The 19,125-nt window shown below is 37.3% G+C and overlaps 1 protein-coding gene across 6 annotated transcripts in view; it reads left to right on the top strand.

Moving 5' to 3' along the window:
• VWA8 (von Willebrand factor A domain containing 8) overlaps positions 1-19,125 on the top strand; it is a 427,373-nt gene that overhangs the window by 86,809 nt on the left and 321,439 nt on the right. For all 6 annotated transcript variants that reach the window (XR_010024043.1, XM_063102173.1, XM_063102175.1 and 3 more), the window contains exons 5-8: positions 7,155-7,322; positions 11,313-11,477; positions 11,982-12,031; positions 12,777-12,885. Coding sequence is in view for 5 of the 6 variants with exons in the window: in XM_063102173.1 (XP_062958243.1) it covers positions 7,155-7,322; positions 11,313-11,477; positions 11,982-12,031; positions 12,777-12,885 (492 nt within the window). In the remaining variant the exon portion in view is untranslated. The remainder of the gene's footprint in view (positions 1-7,154; positions 7,323-11,312; positions 11,478-11,981; positions 12,032-12,776; positions 12,886-19,125) is intronic.

Genomic DNA, 19,125 nt, shown 5'->3' with positions numbered 1-19,125 from the left:
GTTTGTTTTTGGTTCTCTAAATAGACAGCAGATTTCTATGCCTAGTAAAATTAGATTATCTGAGATTACTAATAACCTTCCGGTTGCACTATTCAGTGACGTCTTTTTAGTTCTTCATCTACTCAATTTCTCTCACTCAAGGACAGGCTAAAATTTTAGCTCTGCCATTTTCAAACTGTGTAACTCTCTTCAGTTATAAAATTGAGTAAAATATTGTGTACTTTAGAGGGCTGCCATAGGATTAAATTAAATAGCATAAATGGAAGAGCCTGATACATATCAGTTAGAAACCTATAAGCCCAACCACTTTCCCACTCAGTAGATAGACCAAATTCTTTACAATATCAGGTAGCAACTTCCTTACTTTTATTTCAATAATTATACACTCTCTTCTCTTTGTGCCTCTACTTGCTTCTCATCATTTGAATATGATCAAATCTTTAAATCATTTTTTAAAAAATTGCTGCTACCACCCACACTGTCCTCAAGTCCCCAAAGAAGACCTCTCTCTTCTCTTCACAGAGAGTTGTTTTGCGGAATGTTGCTCAGTTTAGGTTTGTCTGATATTTCCTCATGATTTGTTTGAGATCATGCATTTTTTGCAAGAATACTATAAAAGTGTTGTTATGTCCACCTCAGGGCATCATATAAGAAGTCTAGTATGTGAAATCGATACATCTCATTACTTGTGATATTAACTTTGGTCACTTGGTTAAAGTGGTATCTGCCAGGTTTCTCCAGTGTTGTATTATTTTTCACATTGTCATTTATAAATGTCTTGTGAGGAGATATTTTGAGTCATATAAATATCCTGTTTCACATGAAAATTAAACAGCATTCTACTTAATGACATATGGGTCCAAGAAGAAATCAAGCAGGAAATCAAAAAATTTATTGAAACTAATGAAAACAGTGATACATCATACCAAAACCTGTGGGATACTGCAAAAGCAGTATTGAGGGGAAAATTTATTGCATTAAACGCTCACTTCAGAAGAATGGAAAGATGGCAAGTGAACAACCTAACACTTCACCTTAAAGAACTAGAAAAACAAGAACAACCCAAACCTAAAGTTAGCAGATGGAAAGAAATCATTAAGATCAGAGCAGAACTGAATGAAATTGAAAACCAAAAAACAATTCAAAAGATCAACTAGTCAAAAAGTTGGTTTTTTGAAAAGATAAATAAAATTGACAAACCATTAGCATGGCTAACAAAAAAAAGAAGAGAGAAGACTCAAATAACAAAAATTAGAAATGAAAAAGGCGATATTACAACTGATTCATCTGAAATACAAGGAATCATTCAAGACTACTATAAACAACTGTACGCCAACAAATTTGAAAATCTGGAGGAAATGGATAAATTTCTGGACACACACAAGCTCCCAAAACTGAACCATGAAGACGTAGAAAATTTGAACAGACCAATAACAATAAAGGAGATTGAAGCTGTTATCAGAAGGCTCCCAACAAAGAAAAGCCCAGGACCACATGGATTCACAGCAGAATTTTACCAAACATTCAGAGAGGAATTGACACCGATTCTTTACAAACTATTCCAAAAGATTGAAACGGATGCAAATCTCCCAAACTCATTCTATGAAGCAAACATCATCCTGATACCAAAACCAGGTGAAGATATAACCAAAAAAGAAAACTACAGGCCGATATCCTTGATGAATATATAGATGCAAAAATCCTCACTAAAATACTAGCAAACAGAATACAGCAACACATACATAAAATTATTCATCACGATCAAGTGGGATTCATCCCAGGGATGCAAGGTTGGTTCAACATACGCAAATCAATAAATGTGATACACCATATTAATAAAGTCAAACACAAGGACCATATGATCATCTCTATAGATGCTGAAAAAGCATCTGATAAAGTTCAGCACTCATTCATGACAAAGACCCTCTATAAGTTAGGCATAGAGGGAAAGTATCTCAACATAATTAAAGCCATATATGCCAAACCCACTGCCAATATCATCCCGAATGGGCAAAAGCTGAAAGCTTTTCCTTTAAGAACAGGAACTAGACAAGGATGCCCACTCTCACCACTCCTATTCAACATAGTGTTGGAAGTACTAGCCAGAGCAATCAGAGAAGAGAAGGAAATAAGGGGCATCCAGATTGGAAAAGATGAAGTCAAACTGTCCCTGTTTGCAGATGACATGATCCTATATATCGAACAGCCTAAAACCTCTACAAAAAACTGTTGGAATTGATAAATGATTTCAGCACAGTAGCAGGATAGAAAATCAACACACAAAATCAGTAGCATTTCTTTTCTCCAACAGTGAACATGCTGAACGAGAAATCAAGAAAGCCTGCCCATTTACAATAGCCACCAAAAAAATAAAATACTTAGGAATTGAGTTAACCAAGGAGGTGAAAAATCTCTATAATGAGAATTACAAACCAGTGCTGAGAGAAATTAGAGAGGATACAAGAAGATGGAAAGATATCCCATGCTCTTGGATTGGAAGAATCAACATAGTGAAAATGTCCATACTACCCAAAGTGATATACAAATTCAATGCAATCCCCATCAAAATTCCAAAGACATTTTTCTCAGAAATGGAAAGAACTATCCAGACATTTATATGGAACAATAAAAGACCACGCATAGCCAAAGCAACACTGAGCAAAAAAAATAAAGCTGGAGGCATAACACTACCTGACTTTAAGCTATACTAGAAAGCTATAATAACCAAAACAGTATGGTACTGGCATAAAAACAGACACACTGACCTATGGAATAGAATGGAGAATCCAGAAATCAACTCACACACTTACTTCCATCTGATCTTTGACAAAGGCACCAAGCCTATTCACTGGGGAAGGGACTGCCTCTTCAGCAAATGGTGCTGGGATAACTGGATATCCATATGCAGGAGAATGAAACTAGATCCATACCTCTCACCGTATACTAAAATCAACTCAAAATGGATTAAGGATTTAAATATACACCCTGAAACAATAAAACTTTTTAAAGAAAACATAGGAGAAACACTTCAGGAAATAGGACTGGGCTCAGACTTCATGAATACGAACCCAAAAGCACGGGCAGCCAAAGGAAAAATAAACAAATGGGATTATATCAAACTAAAAAGCTTCTGCACAGCAAAAGAAACAATTAACAGAGTTAAAAGACAACCAACAGAGTGGGAGAAAATATTTGCAAAATATACATCTGACAAAGGATTAATATCCAGAATATATAAGGAACTCAAAAACTTTACAAGAAGAAAACAAGCAACCCAATTAAAAAATGGGCAAAAGAGCTAAGTAGGCATTTCTCTAAGGAAGATATACAAATGGCCAACAGACATATGAAAAAATGCTCAACATCACTCAGCATCCGGGAAATGCAAATCAAAACCACATTGAGATACCATCTAACCCCAGTTAGGATGGCTAAAATCCAAAAGACTCTGAACGATAAATGCTGGCGAGGTTGTGGAGAAAAAGGAACTCTCATACATTGTTGGTGGGACTGCAAAATGGTGCAGCCTCTATGGAAAATGGTATGGAGGTTCCTCAAACAATTGCAGATAGATCTACCATACGACCCAGCTATCCCACTGCTGGGAATATACCCAGAGGAATGGAAATCATCAATTCGAAGGTATACCTGTTCCCCAATGTTTATCGCAGCACTCTTTACAATAGCCAAGAGTTGGAACCAGCCCAAATGTCCATCATCAGATGAGTGGATACGGAAAATGTGGTACATCTACACAATGGAATACTACTCAGCCATAAAAACGAATGAAATACTGCCATTTGCAACAACATGGATGGACCTTGAGAGAATTATATTAAGTGAAACAAGTCAGGCACAGAAAGAGAAATACCACATGTTCTCACTTATTGGTGGGAGCTAAAAATTAATGTATAAATTCACACACACACACACACACACAAAAAAAAAAAAACCCAAAAAAAAACGGGGGGGGGGAGAAGATATAACAACCACAATTACTTGAAGTTGATACGACAAGCAAACAGAAAGGACATTGTTGGGGGGGGGGGAGGGAGAAGGGAGGGAGGTTTTGGTGAAGGGGAGCAATAATCAGCCACAATGTATATCGACAAAATAAAATTTAAAAAAAAAAATAAATAAATAAATAAATAAATAAATATCCTGTTTCTCATCATACCTTTACCCACTGATTTTATCATAATTGATTATTCTTACCTGCAGTTATGAGTGTGGTGTTTGACAAATGGGTGAATTTTCTATTTCTATCATTCTTTAGTGGTAGATGTTCTTAACTTGAGGTCCCCAGTGTTTACATATACCTGTATGCATTTTACTCGGGAGAAGAGTTGCAGCATTGATCAGATTGTCAAGAGATTATTACAGGGTATTATATTTTCCCATCCTTCACTACTTTCTCCACTTCATTGTCACAGCATTTCCATTAGAGTAGATGAAAGGAATACTTGTGTGTTTGGCTCCTGTTTCTGATCTCTCTACATAGCTTATTCTGCATTCCTTTTAAAAGACTTAATACGTAGTACACCAAAGTATACCTGAGGTGAATAAAAGCAGAGCTGCACTGTGTCATCAAGACTTTATTTTCCCTAGCCCACAGGTGGTGAACCACTAAATTTTGATCTGTATATTTCTAGTTTTATCTCACAGAACATGTATTTCATCCCTATAAAGTTTTTACAAGTCAAATATAGTATTTAGTCTGTTTTGTAAGAAAGATTGATAAAAATTTTAGCTTTTTAAAAATAATATTGCCACAAGTTATAATATCTTAGTTTCTTTTTTATTTTGAGCTATGCTTTCTTGGAGTAAATAGATTCTTGTGAACAAAAGCTTAAGTAAGACTTGCTTGAAACACGAATTTTTTTTATGTAATAGTTTGTGTTTTGATAATTAATGTCCCAGAAACCATTTCTATGGCTTTATCCTTTACACAGCTTGCAGAAATGAGATAATCTTTTTTTTTTTTTTTTTTTGCCCTTTAGGAGCTACTAAGTCACTTCTACCCATGCATTTTTAAAAAATAAAGCTTCTAAAACAGGATGGCTAGTTTGGTAGAAGAGAATTAAATATATGCAATATGATAGCTTTGTAGGATTATTTATGAATTGATCTTATTCTTAAAATGGGATGATTATCTTGAATCTAATTTGGCTTTCATAGAAGTTTATTCTCTTACAGTAGTACATAGACACTTGAAATAAACTAACTTTTATTTATTTATTTTTTTAAATTTTATTTTGTCGATATACATTGTGGCTGATTATTGCTCCCCATTACCAAAACCTCCCTCCCTTCTCCCCCCACCAACAATGTCCTTTCTGTTTGCTTGTCTATCAACTTCAAATTATTTAAACTAACTTTTATTAAACAGTGTAAAATTCAACAGTTTACTATAAGGAGACAGTATGCAAGCTTGTTTAAGCAATGTCTGTTTTTTCTTACACACATGGAAAACAAGTGCTTTGCTACTACAGAAATTTATTTGTATATTAAGGCTTAAAGAAATAGGTATGTTTTTCTCCCTTCACGCATTCAGACCTTTTTTGGGCTAATTACTAAAGGGAAAATTGAATTTTAAGTAAAGGGGTCAGACACAGATGTTTAGTAACGACACAGATATTTTCTAGTAAAACACAGATATATTCTAGTAAAGCAGTATGGTATATACATGTGTAAGGGGAAATCACACCAGCTTATTGTCACAAAAATACCCCATGTGTGGCAACTAATGGAGATGTTGTTGGAGAGGTCGGTAGATGCCACATTGTGATAGGTTTATGTGCCAAATTAATGGGCTTGGACTACTAAGGAAGAAATCTGAGATGTACGAAAGGCCTGAACTAGAGGTGTAGACGGGAATAAGTTCAAGAAATATTAAGGTTACATCATCAGGACATAGTGATAAACTGAATGGAGGAGGTGAGATAAGAATCCAGGGGGTTCTGGCATGGGTGAGTGGTGCTCCCACCTTAAATAAAAAGTGAAAGAGGAGAAGCAGGTTTTAGAGAAAATAAGATATGTTTAGTGTTATACATGGGAGCCCGAGGTGCTTATGGGGTCTGGTTGGAGACACCCATGTGATGGGACTGTATGGTTCTGAAGCTTGGGAGAGCTTGAGATTGGGGAGTCATTAGCATAAAGGTGAGGTTGAAACTGTGATTGAACAAGATTACTCAGGAATGATCTTGAAGAGTTGAGAAGAGCTATGGGTTAAGGATATGATTCTGGGCATCATCTACATTTAATGGACAAGCAGAAAAGGAGAAACAGTTTTTCTAGGAGAATGCAGTGTGATGGAGGACAAAGATGACTTTTAATGAGGGAGTGATAATATAAATTTAGCATTGTTAATCCTCTGTCTGTTGTTGAATGCACTGGAGAACATGACTGAGGTTTTCCTTTTTTAGCAGATTTTCAAGGATTTTGACCAGAGAGTAGTTTATTTTCCTATGTTGTTCAGGACCTGTCAGCTGAAGGAGAGTTTTTTTTTACATCTGTAGTAATTTTTTTTGTGTTAGAGTTTTCCTATCTCATATTTTTTGGGGGTCTATGTTATTTCCTATTTTTCTCTGTTAGTAATTTTCTTAACATTTTATGGAAGACTTAGAGTAGTAGTTACATCAGTCTTCTGTAGGCCTATGTAAAAACTGACTCTTTCTATTTTGCTAAGTGTGTAATGTCAGCATCTAGCATCATACTAAACCTGAATTCATCTTGGTAATGACTCAAGTCATTACAGTCCCCAAGGAGCTTGTGGAATGGATAGGGCTGATTGTTATTTTCATTCTCTTTTCTATTAAAGAATCTGTTCCCTTGTTTAATTATGTTATCTGTTCACAGATAGCTGTTATTTTTCTATTTCATTGGGTATATAATCTAAAATGTTAAAGCTGAAAGGAAGCTTAGAAATCATCTCTCTCTTCATTTCACAAATGTATAAACAGACCCAAAGAGGTAAAATCACTTACCTAACGTCATATACGCAGAAAAAACAAAACCAAGATCTGGAAGCCAGCTTTTCTTATTCCTGGTCCCTATAACAAGAACTGCAAATTTAATTTGCATTAAAAATAAAATTAGGCCAGGCTCTGTTATTTTTAATATTCTCATTTTGTTTTTGTGTTTCTTGGAAATAGTGTGCAGTTCGTGCAGCCACAGAAGGCAGAACTCTCATTTTGGAAGGCTTGGAAAAGGCAGAGAGGAATGTTCTGCCTGTTTTGAATAACTTGCTGGAAAACAGGGAGATGCAGCTTGAAGATGGACGATTCCTGATGTCTGCCGAGCGTTATGACAAACTTCTCCAAGTAAGAGAAGAAATATCTGGCTGCTTTGTCTTTGTTGTCAAGCTGTGGGTAATGCCATTTTGTTGTATAAGGCATGGTTCTACGGGAATCAGGTCAAAAATGTTCAGGTGGTCCTTATCTTTGGCAAATTGCCGAAGTAAAATCATGAGTGTGCAGTTTTACATGATTATTGTTTGCAGACTATGTCAGAAGACTGCCTAGGTTTTACTTTATTTTTTGTTTGGTGTAGTAACTATTCTTTCTCATTTTTCTCCTTTTTTTCCTCCTTTTCTGTCACCTTTTTTCTTTTCCTTCTCTCAACTACTATTAACTAAAAGCCTAATGATTTCTAGACAGTGCTGGGCATCAGGGATACAAAGATGAATAAAGTCCAGTTCTTAGACACATGGAGCTCAAAAGTCCAGTTGGTATTGACAGAATTAATAAAATATTTATAAGTTACCCTTATGATCCAAGCCACCAGCATCTCATGCCTGGGTTGTTATAGGAACCTCCTAACTGGACTTCCTGCTTCCATCCTTTCTTCCCCACCATGTTGTTCTCAACACAGCAGTCAGTGATCTCTATTAAACATGAGTCAGACTGCGTTACTCCTGTGCTCTAACCCCAATGGCTTCCTGTTCCACTCAGACTAAAATCCAAAGTCCTTTCAGTAGAGTACAGCACCCTATGTGATTTGGACCATTATACCTCTTGCCTTATCTCCTTCTATCCTCCCCTGCTTTTACTCTACTCCAGCTACTGGTATTCTCTTTACTATACCTTAAACATTCTAAGTAGGCATTCTCCTACTTTCTAGCCTTTGCACAGGCACTTCCTTCTTCCCAGAGTGGTTTTCTCCCAGATATCTGCTTGGCTTACTCATGTACCTCTTTCAAGTGTTTGCTCAAATGTTGTATTATCCATGAAGCCTGCCCGACCTGTCTATTTAAAATTGCAATTTTCTCTCTGCCTTTGTACTCCCTTACCCTGCTCTATTTTTTTCCAGGCTGTCTTCTAATATTCTAGGTAACTTACTTACGTGTTGTGCTTTTAGTTCATTGTCTGCCTCTCCCTACTAGAATATAAATTTCACAAGGGCAGGGATTTTTGTTACTGTTATTATCTCAAGCTCCTGGAATAATGCCTGGCACATGGTAGGTGATCAGTAACTATTCATTGAGTGAATGAATAAGTGCAATAAAATGATTAAATGCTGTTATACACGTGCATATAAAGAGGCAACAACTAGGGAATGTAGCGCTCTTCAAAGCCTTTGGATTAGGGGTCATGTAATGTCACAAATGATAAGAAGATACTCAGCCTTCATTCAGCTCAAACTACACCACACTGGAGCACTCTGGCTAACTCAGCCTTCTGTGACTGATTGCTTTGCTCTGCATTCTAGGACTTAGAGTCTCTCTCACACTTGTTTTGTAGAGATTCATATGGGCTAATCTTACTACCCCAAGTTGGTTTCAAATTGTTCAAGAGCAGGATCCGTGTCTTATACTTCTTGATCTTGCTCCCAGGGTGATAATACAAGTCCAGAACATACTAGGCACTAAATAATAGATGTTGACACCAGAGGGTCTGACTGAACTAATGCTCCATGGCTGGCAAGTCCAGGAGTATCTCTTTCTGATTCCCACTGTATGAGTCTGTTTCTCCGCAACCCTTTCAGCAGTCTGTTTCTTTACAGTATATGGGAGTTTCTAGATGGTGTTTTTATTGTACACTGTAGTCATTTTTTTCAGATCTGTCTACAGATCATCTCTTGCTGATATAACTAGAAGGGGGTAATCAAAGATTTAATCAATAATAAAGGTTAAATTTCTTCATTTATATTGTTACTGTTTATTTTCTGAAATGAAAGCTATTTTTATTTGTTTTTACAAGTAGGTGGATATTATTCAGAATGTTTTCTCTTTAGACACTTTCTAATTATAAAATAACTATTTGCCCCTTTATTCTTATAGTAGAACTCTGTGCAAAGTTATTGAACATGTTACTTTGGATAGGAATTTGCGATATGGGGATCAAAAGGGTTTTAGTACACGAGAAATGCTTATTATTATTATGTGTGAAGGATCTACTACAGTGTTTTTTCCCAAAGTAAATATCAATATAAATGCATAATTTTTATCAGTAAATGTTATATCTATATTCATAGAATCCGTCTCATGAGAACCTCATAGAATATAGGCAAGATCCCTTCACAAAACACTACCATCTTAAGATAATTTCTATGGTAAAAAGATGCCAACACCATCATTTAAACTCTACTTATTAAAATGTTACTGGTTTTATAGACGTAATTGTAGTAGAATTTTGTTATTTTGGAAATAGATACAATTAATTTGTATAAACCTTATTTATATTCTGATTATCATTTTTAGGTAAATGGAAAATAGGAATATTTTGCTTTGTAAAGATTGTTCTCTTGGTTTCTCGGAAAGGCTAGATCTAGATTCTTGTTCTCTAGTGCGTGTGACATAGTGTCATACTGTCAATCTTTAATTAAAGGTAGATTTGTGATTTTGATTATAATTGAAATGTTTATTTTAAAAATTAATTCATGTAGTCTATCAAGAAACATTTATGCTATTATGCTAGGTAATATTTGTCTCAAGAGCTTAGATCTAGCATGAAGCAGTCATGTATAGAAGTAAATGTTCAAATGACTAGTGATAGAAGCTTATGTAGAATACAGTGAAGGGGTACAAAAGTGGTTCTAAGAAGTGGGGGGAAGGGATCAGACAAAAGCCTATTTTTATGAAGATGTTGTTTGTGCTGAGCTTTGAGTGATACTTGTGTTTATGCTGAGCAAAGTGAAAAGGGTGTTCCAAACAAATGGAGCAGTGTTGGTGAGGCACCATGATGTGTTTGGAGAGCTGCAGTTGTAAGATGGGTTGGAGCACAGGATCATGGAAGGCAGGTCCAGGGGACGGGTGTGCAGTTTTTGCTGAGACTGAGAGAATCAAACATGAATCCTTCCAGGAAAGCTCTTAAGAGTTTCTACAATATCATATGGGCTGATTCCTCTGAAGATCTGTTGAAAGCTGTGGACCTTTGTCTTATAATGTACATATGTGCATTCATATAAATTTTGTAAGCACTGGAACCTACTGCTGAATGCCATGAAGAGCCATTGATAGAGTGAGGCACAGGAGGAAGGAAATGACATTTAACAGGTGCTTGCTGTGGACCAGTTGCTTTCATATACATTCTACTATTTAGTTTTTATAGCAGTCATATTAATCTAAGTGATATTATTTCCATTTTTGAATGAGAGGGCTGAGCTCCAAGGGTATAATAACATGCCCTTGGTCATTTAGGTAGAGTGTGCATCAAGCGGTTGAGCCAGGATTTGTGATTCTACATCCTATACTGTTTCCATTCTCTCAGCTCCACCATAGCTAGTTGCAGGACCATTGGCAAGCTGTATAACTCCTTTGAACTTCAGTTTGTTCATTCATATAAAAAGGAGATTGAGTGTCTATTTGGATTCTAGTGAAAGTTAAATGAGAAAAATTCATGGAACATGCTTACCATGTAATAAATTATCGAAAAATGTTAGTTATTACTAGTAATATGCCTTGCTAGAAAAATGCCTATAAACATAGTCATCTATTTAAGGTCTGTGGGCAATCTGCTTTGAAATGGTCTGCCCCTCTAGGACTACATTTTTTAAAATATCTAGTTGTGTATTTTCCTTACCTTCCTGATTCTGTTGCTCTGTGTTACTGACTAGGACTTGAGGTCTGACCCAGGTCTTCTTTGTTTGTTGGTATATTAGCTGCTTTTCCTTTCCAACATGTCTTTATGTTATGAGCCTTCCTGGCATCCTGACTCCGATGTCACTTTGCTCCCTTCCTTGACAGTTTGGTTTTGAGAGTGTTCTCAGATACAGTTTTCTCAACAGTGTCTAAGATCCTTGGCCTGGTAGCTCTTGAAATTGTAATCTATATCATTTATGCTGTAGTTTTTTTTTACCTCTTACTTTTCTAGGAGCATACCAAAACAGAGTTGGATGCTTGGAAGATTGTCCGAGTTAGTGAAAATTTCCGAGTGATTGCATTGGGCTTGCCAGTGCCAAGGTACTCTGGGAATTCATTAGACCCCCCTCTCCGTTCTCGATTTCAAGCCAGAGATATTTATTATCTCCCCTTCAAGGTAAGGATGGAAAAGGGCAATTTATTTTTTAAACAGTTTTTCTATTTATAACAAGAAATTCAATTCTATAAAAATGTTACTATGTTTTTAGATGTCTTCCTCAGTAGTTAGTGGAAAGGAAAAAGGATAATAGGGTGAAGAAAATCTCCCAGAAAGTAGGAAGAAAAGTTATTGTGGCATTATTTGCCTGAAAGTTTTCTAAAAAAGTATGACTTCTCTTTTATAAAATGAAATGTGTCAAGAAATGTTTTTTTGCTATTAATTATTTAGTGTCTGCTTCTTTCTTTCTTTCTTTCTTTTTTCCTTTTTTCTTTTTGTGGCTGGCCAGCATGGCAGTCTGAACCGTTGACCTTGGTGTTATCAGCATCATGCTCTAACCAAGCAAGCTAACTTGTCAGCTCAGTGTCTGCTTAATTAAAAGGTTGGATTGTATCTATAAAACATTTGCATTTAATCTGTTACATTACTTGTTAATTGACTTTATATGTTTCTATGTTATTTTAGGACCAACTTAAACTATTGTATTCAGTTGGAGCCAATGTTTCTGCTGAGAAGTAAGTATATTTTTATAAATATCTGGAAACTTAACATTGAATTTGTTTTACCTGTTCATTGATTGATCGATTCATTCATTCATCCAACAACTGTTCTCTGAAGGATTTTTCAGTATTAAGAGGTTTGATAAGTGTTGGTGACAAAATTAATATATGATCTTTGATGACAAGAAACTTAAGATCTAATAAAGTTGAAAGGTATGTGAATAGTTTACTTTAACATAGTGTAGGAAGTGCCATAATTTCAGAATACTAGGGCTATTTGTGTTTGAGACTTTATAAGGGCTTCACAAAGACGTTGGCATTTAAAATGAATCCTAAATAATGAATAGGCTTTTTGCCAGATAGAGAATGGAATTGAGGAATTCTATGACATTTTTTTTGAAAGCATGAGATATGAGAGTTTATGCCTTGTTTTTAGGGCTATAAAAAGCTCCTGGTGTCTAGAGTTTAGGTTTGGGATTGAGAAAGGTGGGCAATGAGGCTGGTAGAGTAGATTTGGGCTTGGTTGTGAAAAACTTCATATTGTGGTGGATTTAGGAAATATATCTGTACATCTAGTCAGTTTTTGAGTTTTATATTATGTTTTCATATTATGATATGAAGCCAATGTTCTTTAAGAATTAACAGTGGGGATTACCTTTTTAGATTAATTATATTTGCCCAGCTATTTTATATTTAATGGATTTATACATTTTATATTTTAAAACTATTAGAATAAAATTTAATATCATTTTCCCCCTAGAGTTTCTCAGCTCTTGTCTTTTGCCACAACTCTCTGTTCCCAAGAATCTTCTACTCTTGGACTTCCAGATTTTCCTTTAGATAGTTTACCAGCTGCGGTTCAAGTTCTGGTATGTAAAAAGTAAATTAATGACTGGTATACCCAAACGAAGCAAAGAAAATTTGAAAGTTAATCATTGGGGATTAACCACTTCAGTTTGCCTTATATTCTTTTATAAATATTACAAGGCCTGAGACTAATTTGTTGTGCAGTGCAGTAAACTGTAGAGAAACCAAGGACATGTTCTGAGCCCCTAAAAGCTTGTAGCTTTGGAGTAGGAGGCAGTAGACTTGCAATCTCAGTAAAAGTTCCACAGAGGGAAGGAAGGCTTCCGTCTGATCATGTAAGGGGCATGCTGCAGAGTCAGGTAGGCCTCAGAGCTGCCTGAGGCTGGGGATCTGGGGTTTTCACACTCTATCACCCATTTGTTAATGGTCATCTCAGAGGACACAGATTTCCAGGCATTAGCTGCTCTCCCAGCGTGTGAGCAAAGCTGGCTTCAGGACCCCAAGGGCAAACTTCTTAAAAAGACCCTCAGCAGCTGGCTGTTAGAAAGCTGGGAGGCACACAGAAAGAATACAAATAGATCTGAGGGATTTGGTGGAGTACAGTCATTGTCCAATACAGTTTCACAAAGGGCATGGCAGGTGTGTCTGGAGTGATGGAAAAGTCTTCTGGACAAAGGGCACAGCACAAACAAAGATGTTCAACCACAGAAGGGCCTGTGGTTGAATAAGTGTGTAAGTGAGTGTGGTGGAAAGAAATGTTAGAACCCTACTGTGACGTTTTTAGCATGATGAGTAAAGTTGCCTGGATTTTATGCTGTAAATGTGGCCCATCAGATGTTGTGAAGTAGGTGGGTCTGAGATGATCAGATTTGTGTTTAAGGAAGACACCTCTGTTTGCAACTGGGGAGAGCCTGGATGTATGGGGAACCAATAGGAGGCTATTGTAACACTCGTAAGACCCTGCTGTGGAGTGCATCCTCCAAGGTAGTGGGGACACTGCCTTAGGCAAGAGACTCTTATTTTTATTTATTTATATTTTATTTTTTTGCTGTAATATGCTATATACTACTTTTTTTTTAATTGAAGCATAATCAATTATACATATTTGTGGAGTACAAAGTTTACTGTCAGTGGTTGTGTAAAATATGTGATGGTCAAATCAGGATAGTTGGCTTATTCATCATTATAATACGTAATCATTCTTTGTGTCCATTAACCAATTTCTCATTAATTTCTCATTAACCCCCAACCCTTTCCACTTCTAGTAACCACAGTTCTGGTCTCGCTTTCTAAAAGTTCAATATATTATTTTGGTTTTTGTTTTTTCATTCTCTTTCTTTCTCTCTTTCTTTATTGTTTGTTTGTTTGTTTACTTATTCAGCTCCCACTTATGAGTGAGGACATGTATATTTCTCTTTCTGTGCCTGGGTTGTTTCACTTAACATGATTTTTTCCAAGTTCATCCATATTGCTGTGAAAGGCAGAATTTCATTCTTTTTAATAGCTGAGTAGTATTCCATTGTGTATATATACCACATTTTCCTTATCCAGTCATTTGTCGGTGGACGTTTAAGTTGGTTCCAGCTCTTAACTGTTGTAAACAGAGCTGCGATGAATGTGGAAGTGCAGGTATCCCTTCAACATGATGATTTCTTTCCTTTTGATATATACCCAGAAGTGGGATTGTTTGATTAGATGGTAGTTCTATCTGTAGTTGTTTGAGAAAACTCCATACTGTTTTCCATAGTGGTTGTACTAATTTATAGTCCCAACATAGCGTAGAAGAGTTCCCCTTTCTCCACATCCTCACCAGCATTTGTTTTTCTCAGTCTTTTTAATAATGGCCAGTCTAACTGGAGTAAGATGGTATCTCTACATGGTTTTGGCTTGCATTTCCCCAATGATTAGTGATGCTGAGCATTTCTTCATGTACCTGTTGGCCATTTGGATGTCTTCCTTTGTGCTTGCTTCGGCAGCACATATACTAAAATTGGATGTCTTCCTTTGAAAAATGTCTATTCAACTCCTTTGCCCATTTTTTAATTGTATTCTTTGTTTTTTACAGAGAAGTTGTTTGAGTTCCTTGTATTTGCTGGATATATTAATTCCTTGTCGGATGTGCAGTTTACAAGTGTTTTCTCCCATTCTGTAGGTTGTCTTTCCGTTCTGTTGATTGTTTCTTTTGCTATGCAGAAGCTTTTTACTTTGATATAATCCCATTTATTTATTTTTTCTTTTATTGCTTGTGCTTTTGGAGTCTTATTCATCAATTCTTTGCCCAGTCCTACTTCCTGGATTGTTTCCCCTATGTTTTCTTTTAGTAGTCGTGTGGTTTCAGGTCTTATACCTACATCTTTAATGCATTTTGAGTTGGTTTGGGTATATGGCGAGAGGTATGGATCTATTTTCATTCTTTTGCATATGGATGTCCAATTTTCCTAGTACTGTTTGTTGAAGAGACAGTCTTTTCCCCAGTGAATGTTCTTGTCGCCTTTGGCAGAGATCAGCTGCCAAAGTATGTGAGTTGATTTTGGGGTTCTCTATTCCACTCCACTGATCCAAGTGTCTATTTTTATGTCAGTACTATGCTGCTTTGGTTACTATAGCTTTGTAGTATAATTTGAAGTCAGGTAGTGTTATGCCTCCGGCTTTATTTTTTTTGCTCAGGATTGCTTTGGGTATTTGGGGTCTTTTGTTGTTCCATATGAATGTTGAGATTGTTTTTTCCATTTCTGTGAAGAATGTCATTGGTATTTTAGTGGTGATTGCATTGAATCTGTAGATTGCTTTGGGTAGTAAAGACATTTTCACAATGTTAAGTTGTCCAGTCCAAGAGTGTGGAAAGTCTTTCCATCTTTTTGTGTCTTCTTTAATTTCTATCAGTAGTGGTTTGTAGTTCTCATTGTAGAGATCTTTCACCTCCTTGGTTAAATTGATTCCTAGGTATTTTATTTTTTTGTGACTGTTGTAAATGGGCTTACTTTCTCGATTTTTCTTTCTGTTAGCTCATTATTGGAGAATAGAAATGAAACTGATTTGGGGGCATTTATTTTATATCCTGCAATGTTACTGAAATTATTAACCAGCTCTAGGAGTATTTTGATAGAGTCTTTAGGTTTTTCTATATCTTGGATCATGTTATCTGCAAATAGGGACAGTTTGGATTCATGTTTTCTGATCTGGATGCCCTTTCTTTCTTTCTCTTGCCTGATTGCTCTGGCTAGTACCTCCAGTACTATGTTAAATAGAGGTGGTGAGAGTGAACATCCTTGTCTTGTTCCTGTTTTTAGGGGAGAAGCCTTCAGTTTTTCCCCATTCAGAATGATACTGGTGGTGGACTTGTCATACATGGCTTTTACTGTGTTGAGATACTTTCCTTCTATACCTAATTTGTTCAGAGTCTTTACCATGAAGGAATGTTGAATTTTATCAAGTGCTTTTTCTGCATCTATTGAGATAAGCATATAGTTTTTGTCACTGATTTTGTTGATGTGATATATCACATTTATTGACTTTCATATGTTGAACCATCCTTGCATTCCTGGGATGAATCCCACTTGATCATGGTGTGTAATTTTTTTGATTTGTTGCTGTATTCTGATTGTTAATATTTTGTTGAGGATTTTTGCATCTATGTTCATCAAGGATATTGGCCTGTAATTTTCTTTTTTTGTTGTGTCTTTATCTGGTTTTGGTATCAGAGTTATGTTGGCCTCATAGAATGGGTTTGAGAGAATGGCATCTGTTTCAATTTTTGGAATAGTTTGAGGAGAATTGGTATTAATTCCTCTTTAAAGATTTGTTAGAATTCAGCTGTAAAGCCATCTGGATGCAGGCTTTTCTTTGCTGGAAGATTACTGATTACTGCTTCAATCTCGTTGCTTCTTATTGGTCTGTTCTGGCTTTCTGTCTTCTTGGTTAAGTGTTGGTAGTTTGTATATGTCCAGAAAGTTATCCTTTTCTTCCAGGTTTTCATATTTGTTGTCATACAGTTGTTTATGATAGTTTCTAATGATTCATCATATTTCTGTGATATCGGTTGTAATGTCTCCCTTTTCATTTCTGATTTTTGTTATTTTGGTCTTTTCTTTTTTTTGTTAACCTAGCTAATAGACAAACCTAGTTTGTCTATTTTATTTATCTTCTTGAAAAACCAACTGTAGTGGATTGAATTATGTCCCCCCAAAACCCATTCAAGCTTGAATTGTATCTCCCACGTTTTATGTATTAGAAACTTAGACCACACTTTGACTGTTAACAGGGTGGGAAATCCTATTATGTAAATTGAAAGGTGGAGGCTTAAAGAGGTGATTGGACTGTAGGACCATGCAGTAGAGAATGGATTAGAAATGGTGGTCAAGTGTGTGGTTCTGAGGGCTTTAAAAGAAGAGGAGAGTCTGTCTTTCTCTCTCTCTCTGCTTCCACCATCTTGCAATGTGAGACCCCTAGGTCACTATCACCACCACCAGACGGACTTTGGACTTCCTGCCTCAGAAACTGTAAGCAATAAATTTCATTTTCTATATAAATCACCCAGTTTGATGTATTCTATAATGAGTAACACAAATGAACTAATACACCAACTTTTTGTTTTGTTGATCTTTTCTATCATTTTGGGGGTCTCTGTTTCATTTAGTTTTGCTCTGATCTTTTTTCTTTCCATCTACTACCTTTAGGACTAGATTGTTGTTGTTTTTTGAAGTGTAGTGTTAGATCATTTAATTGAAGTCTTTCCATTCTTTTGATGTAAGCATTTATTGCAATAAATTTGCCTGTTAGTACTGCTTTTGCAGTATCCCACAGGGTTTGTTATGATGTCTGTTTATTTTCATTAGTTTCAAGAGTTTTTTTTTTTAATTGAATCATAATTAAGTATACATATTTTGGGGATTCAATGTTGACATATGTTGATCAGATCAACATTACTAGTATCTATATTGTTACAAATTGTACTTATTCTTTATGCCCCTTGTCCAATCTCTCCCTATCCCCCTCTCCCACCCTTCTCCCACCACTGATAACCCTAGATTCCTTCTCTCCCTCTGAAAGAGTAACGGTTACTCTGTTGATTTGTTGCCAAGATGATCTGTCCAGTCCTGAAAGGTGTGTTCAGGTCCCCCGATATTATCATAGAGCAGATGTTTCTTCTGTCACTCTGGAATGGGCTTTGTGGAGAGAGACATCCTCTTCTTTTATTTGGTCTCTGCTGGTGACTCTCCTTGTATCAGTGCACTACAGTGGCTGGCAGACCATCTGCATGGTGGTTGTGACATCTAGCCATTTACACAGCAGCTGTGGTTACTGTGGTGGCTTTGGTTGGCCACATGGAGGTGATGTTTTTGGCATGCTCCTTGGTGTTGGTGCTGGTGGTGTGCCTGGTTGGGGGGGGTCTGGTCCCTGGTTCCATGCCTCAGATCCCTGGGCAGGCCCCGAGGAGCTGGCAGTGTGCCTGGTTGTGGGTGGAGGGGTCCAGTTCCCAGATCCATGTCCCGGGCTCCTGGGCAGGGCCCTGAGGCACTGGTGGCATGCTTGGATGTGGGTGGGGGATCCAGTCCCCAGTTCCATGACTCAGCTCCCCGGGCAGGCCCCACGGTGCTGGTGGTTTGCCTGGATGTGGGCAGGGGGTCTGGTCCCTGCTTCCATGCCTCAGGTCCCCTGGTGGGCCCTGAGGCACTAGTGGTGTGCCTGGGCCAGAACTAATTTTTTTCCTTTCCTTACTTCTAAAATGGGAGAACTTCCTATGGGAACCAGTACTTGAGCTGCGTTGTTGAGCTAAATTGCTGCTTTGCTGCTGTTTCCCTAGGGAAGACTTTTTTGTGCAGCTCAGGATTTAATGGTTGCCTTATAGGTATTTCTGGCTCTCCAGAGTCCTGGTGTACCTGGATTGTGTAGAAACTCTGATCTGGGCCTGAATCTTATCATCAAACTGCACCTCATGCAATTTTGCATTCCCGCCTAGTCTCCTCTGAGTGTTCCTGCACTGATTGGGGGGCAGATTGGCTGTCGTTGCTGTGTCCTAGTGTTTTCCTAGTGGGCCTGTCTCCCCCACTGCCTGTGCTCCAAACACTTCCCATGGGATGGGCCCTGTGCTGGTCCCTTGCAATGACTTACCGGCCTCTGAATGGCTCCCTTTGTTCAGCTGTTCTGGCTCCTCCTGTGTGGGTCCACAGGAACCCTCTTAGTGTTTTTGCTGGGGTCCATCAAGACCCTCTTCTCCCCTGCCGTCTCCAAGGAACTCCATCTGAAGGGCACAGCTTTGGCTTCTGCTGGCTCCTGCTCCACGCACTCAGCAGTTCCAACCT

This window comes from Cynocephalus volans, chromosome 7 (genome assembly GCF_027409185.1).
Source record: "Cynocephalus volans isolate mCynVol1 chromosome 7, mCynVol1.pri, whole genome shotgun sequence".
NCBI classification, from domain to species: Eukaryota; Metazoa; Chordata; class Mammalia; order Dermoptera; family Cynocephalidae; genus Cynocephalus; species Cynocephalus volans.
The sequence above is the reverse complement of the archived record's forward strand: the minus strand, read 5'-3'. Positions and strand labels throughout refer to the sequence as shown.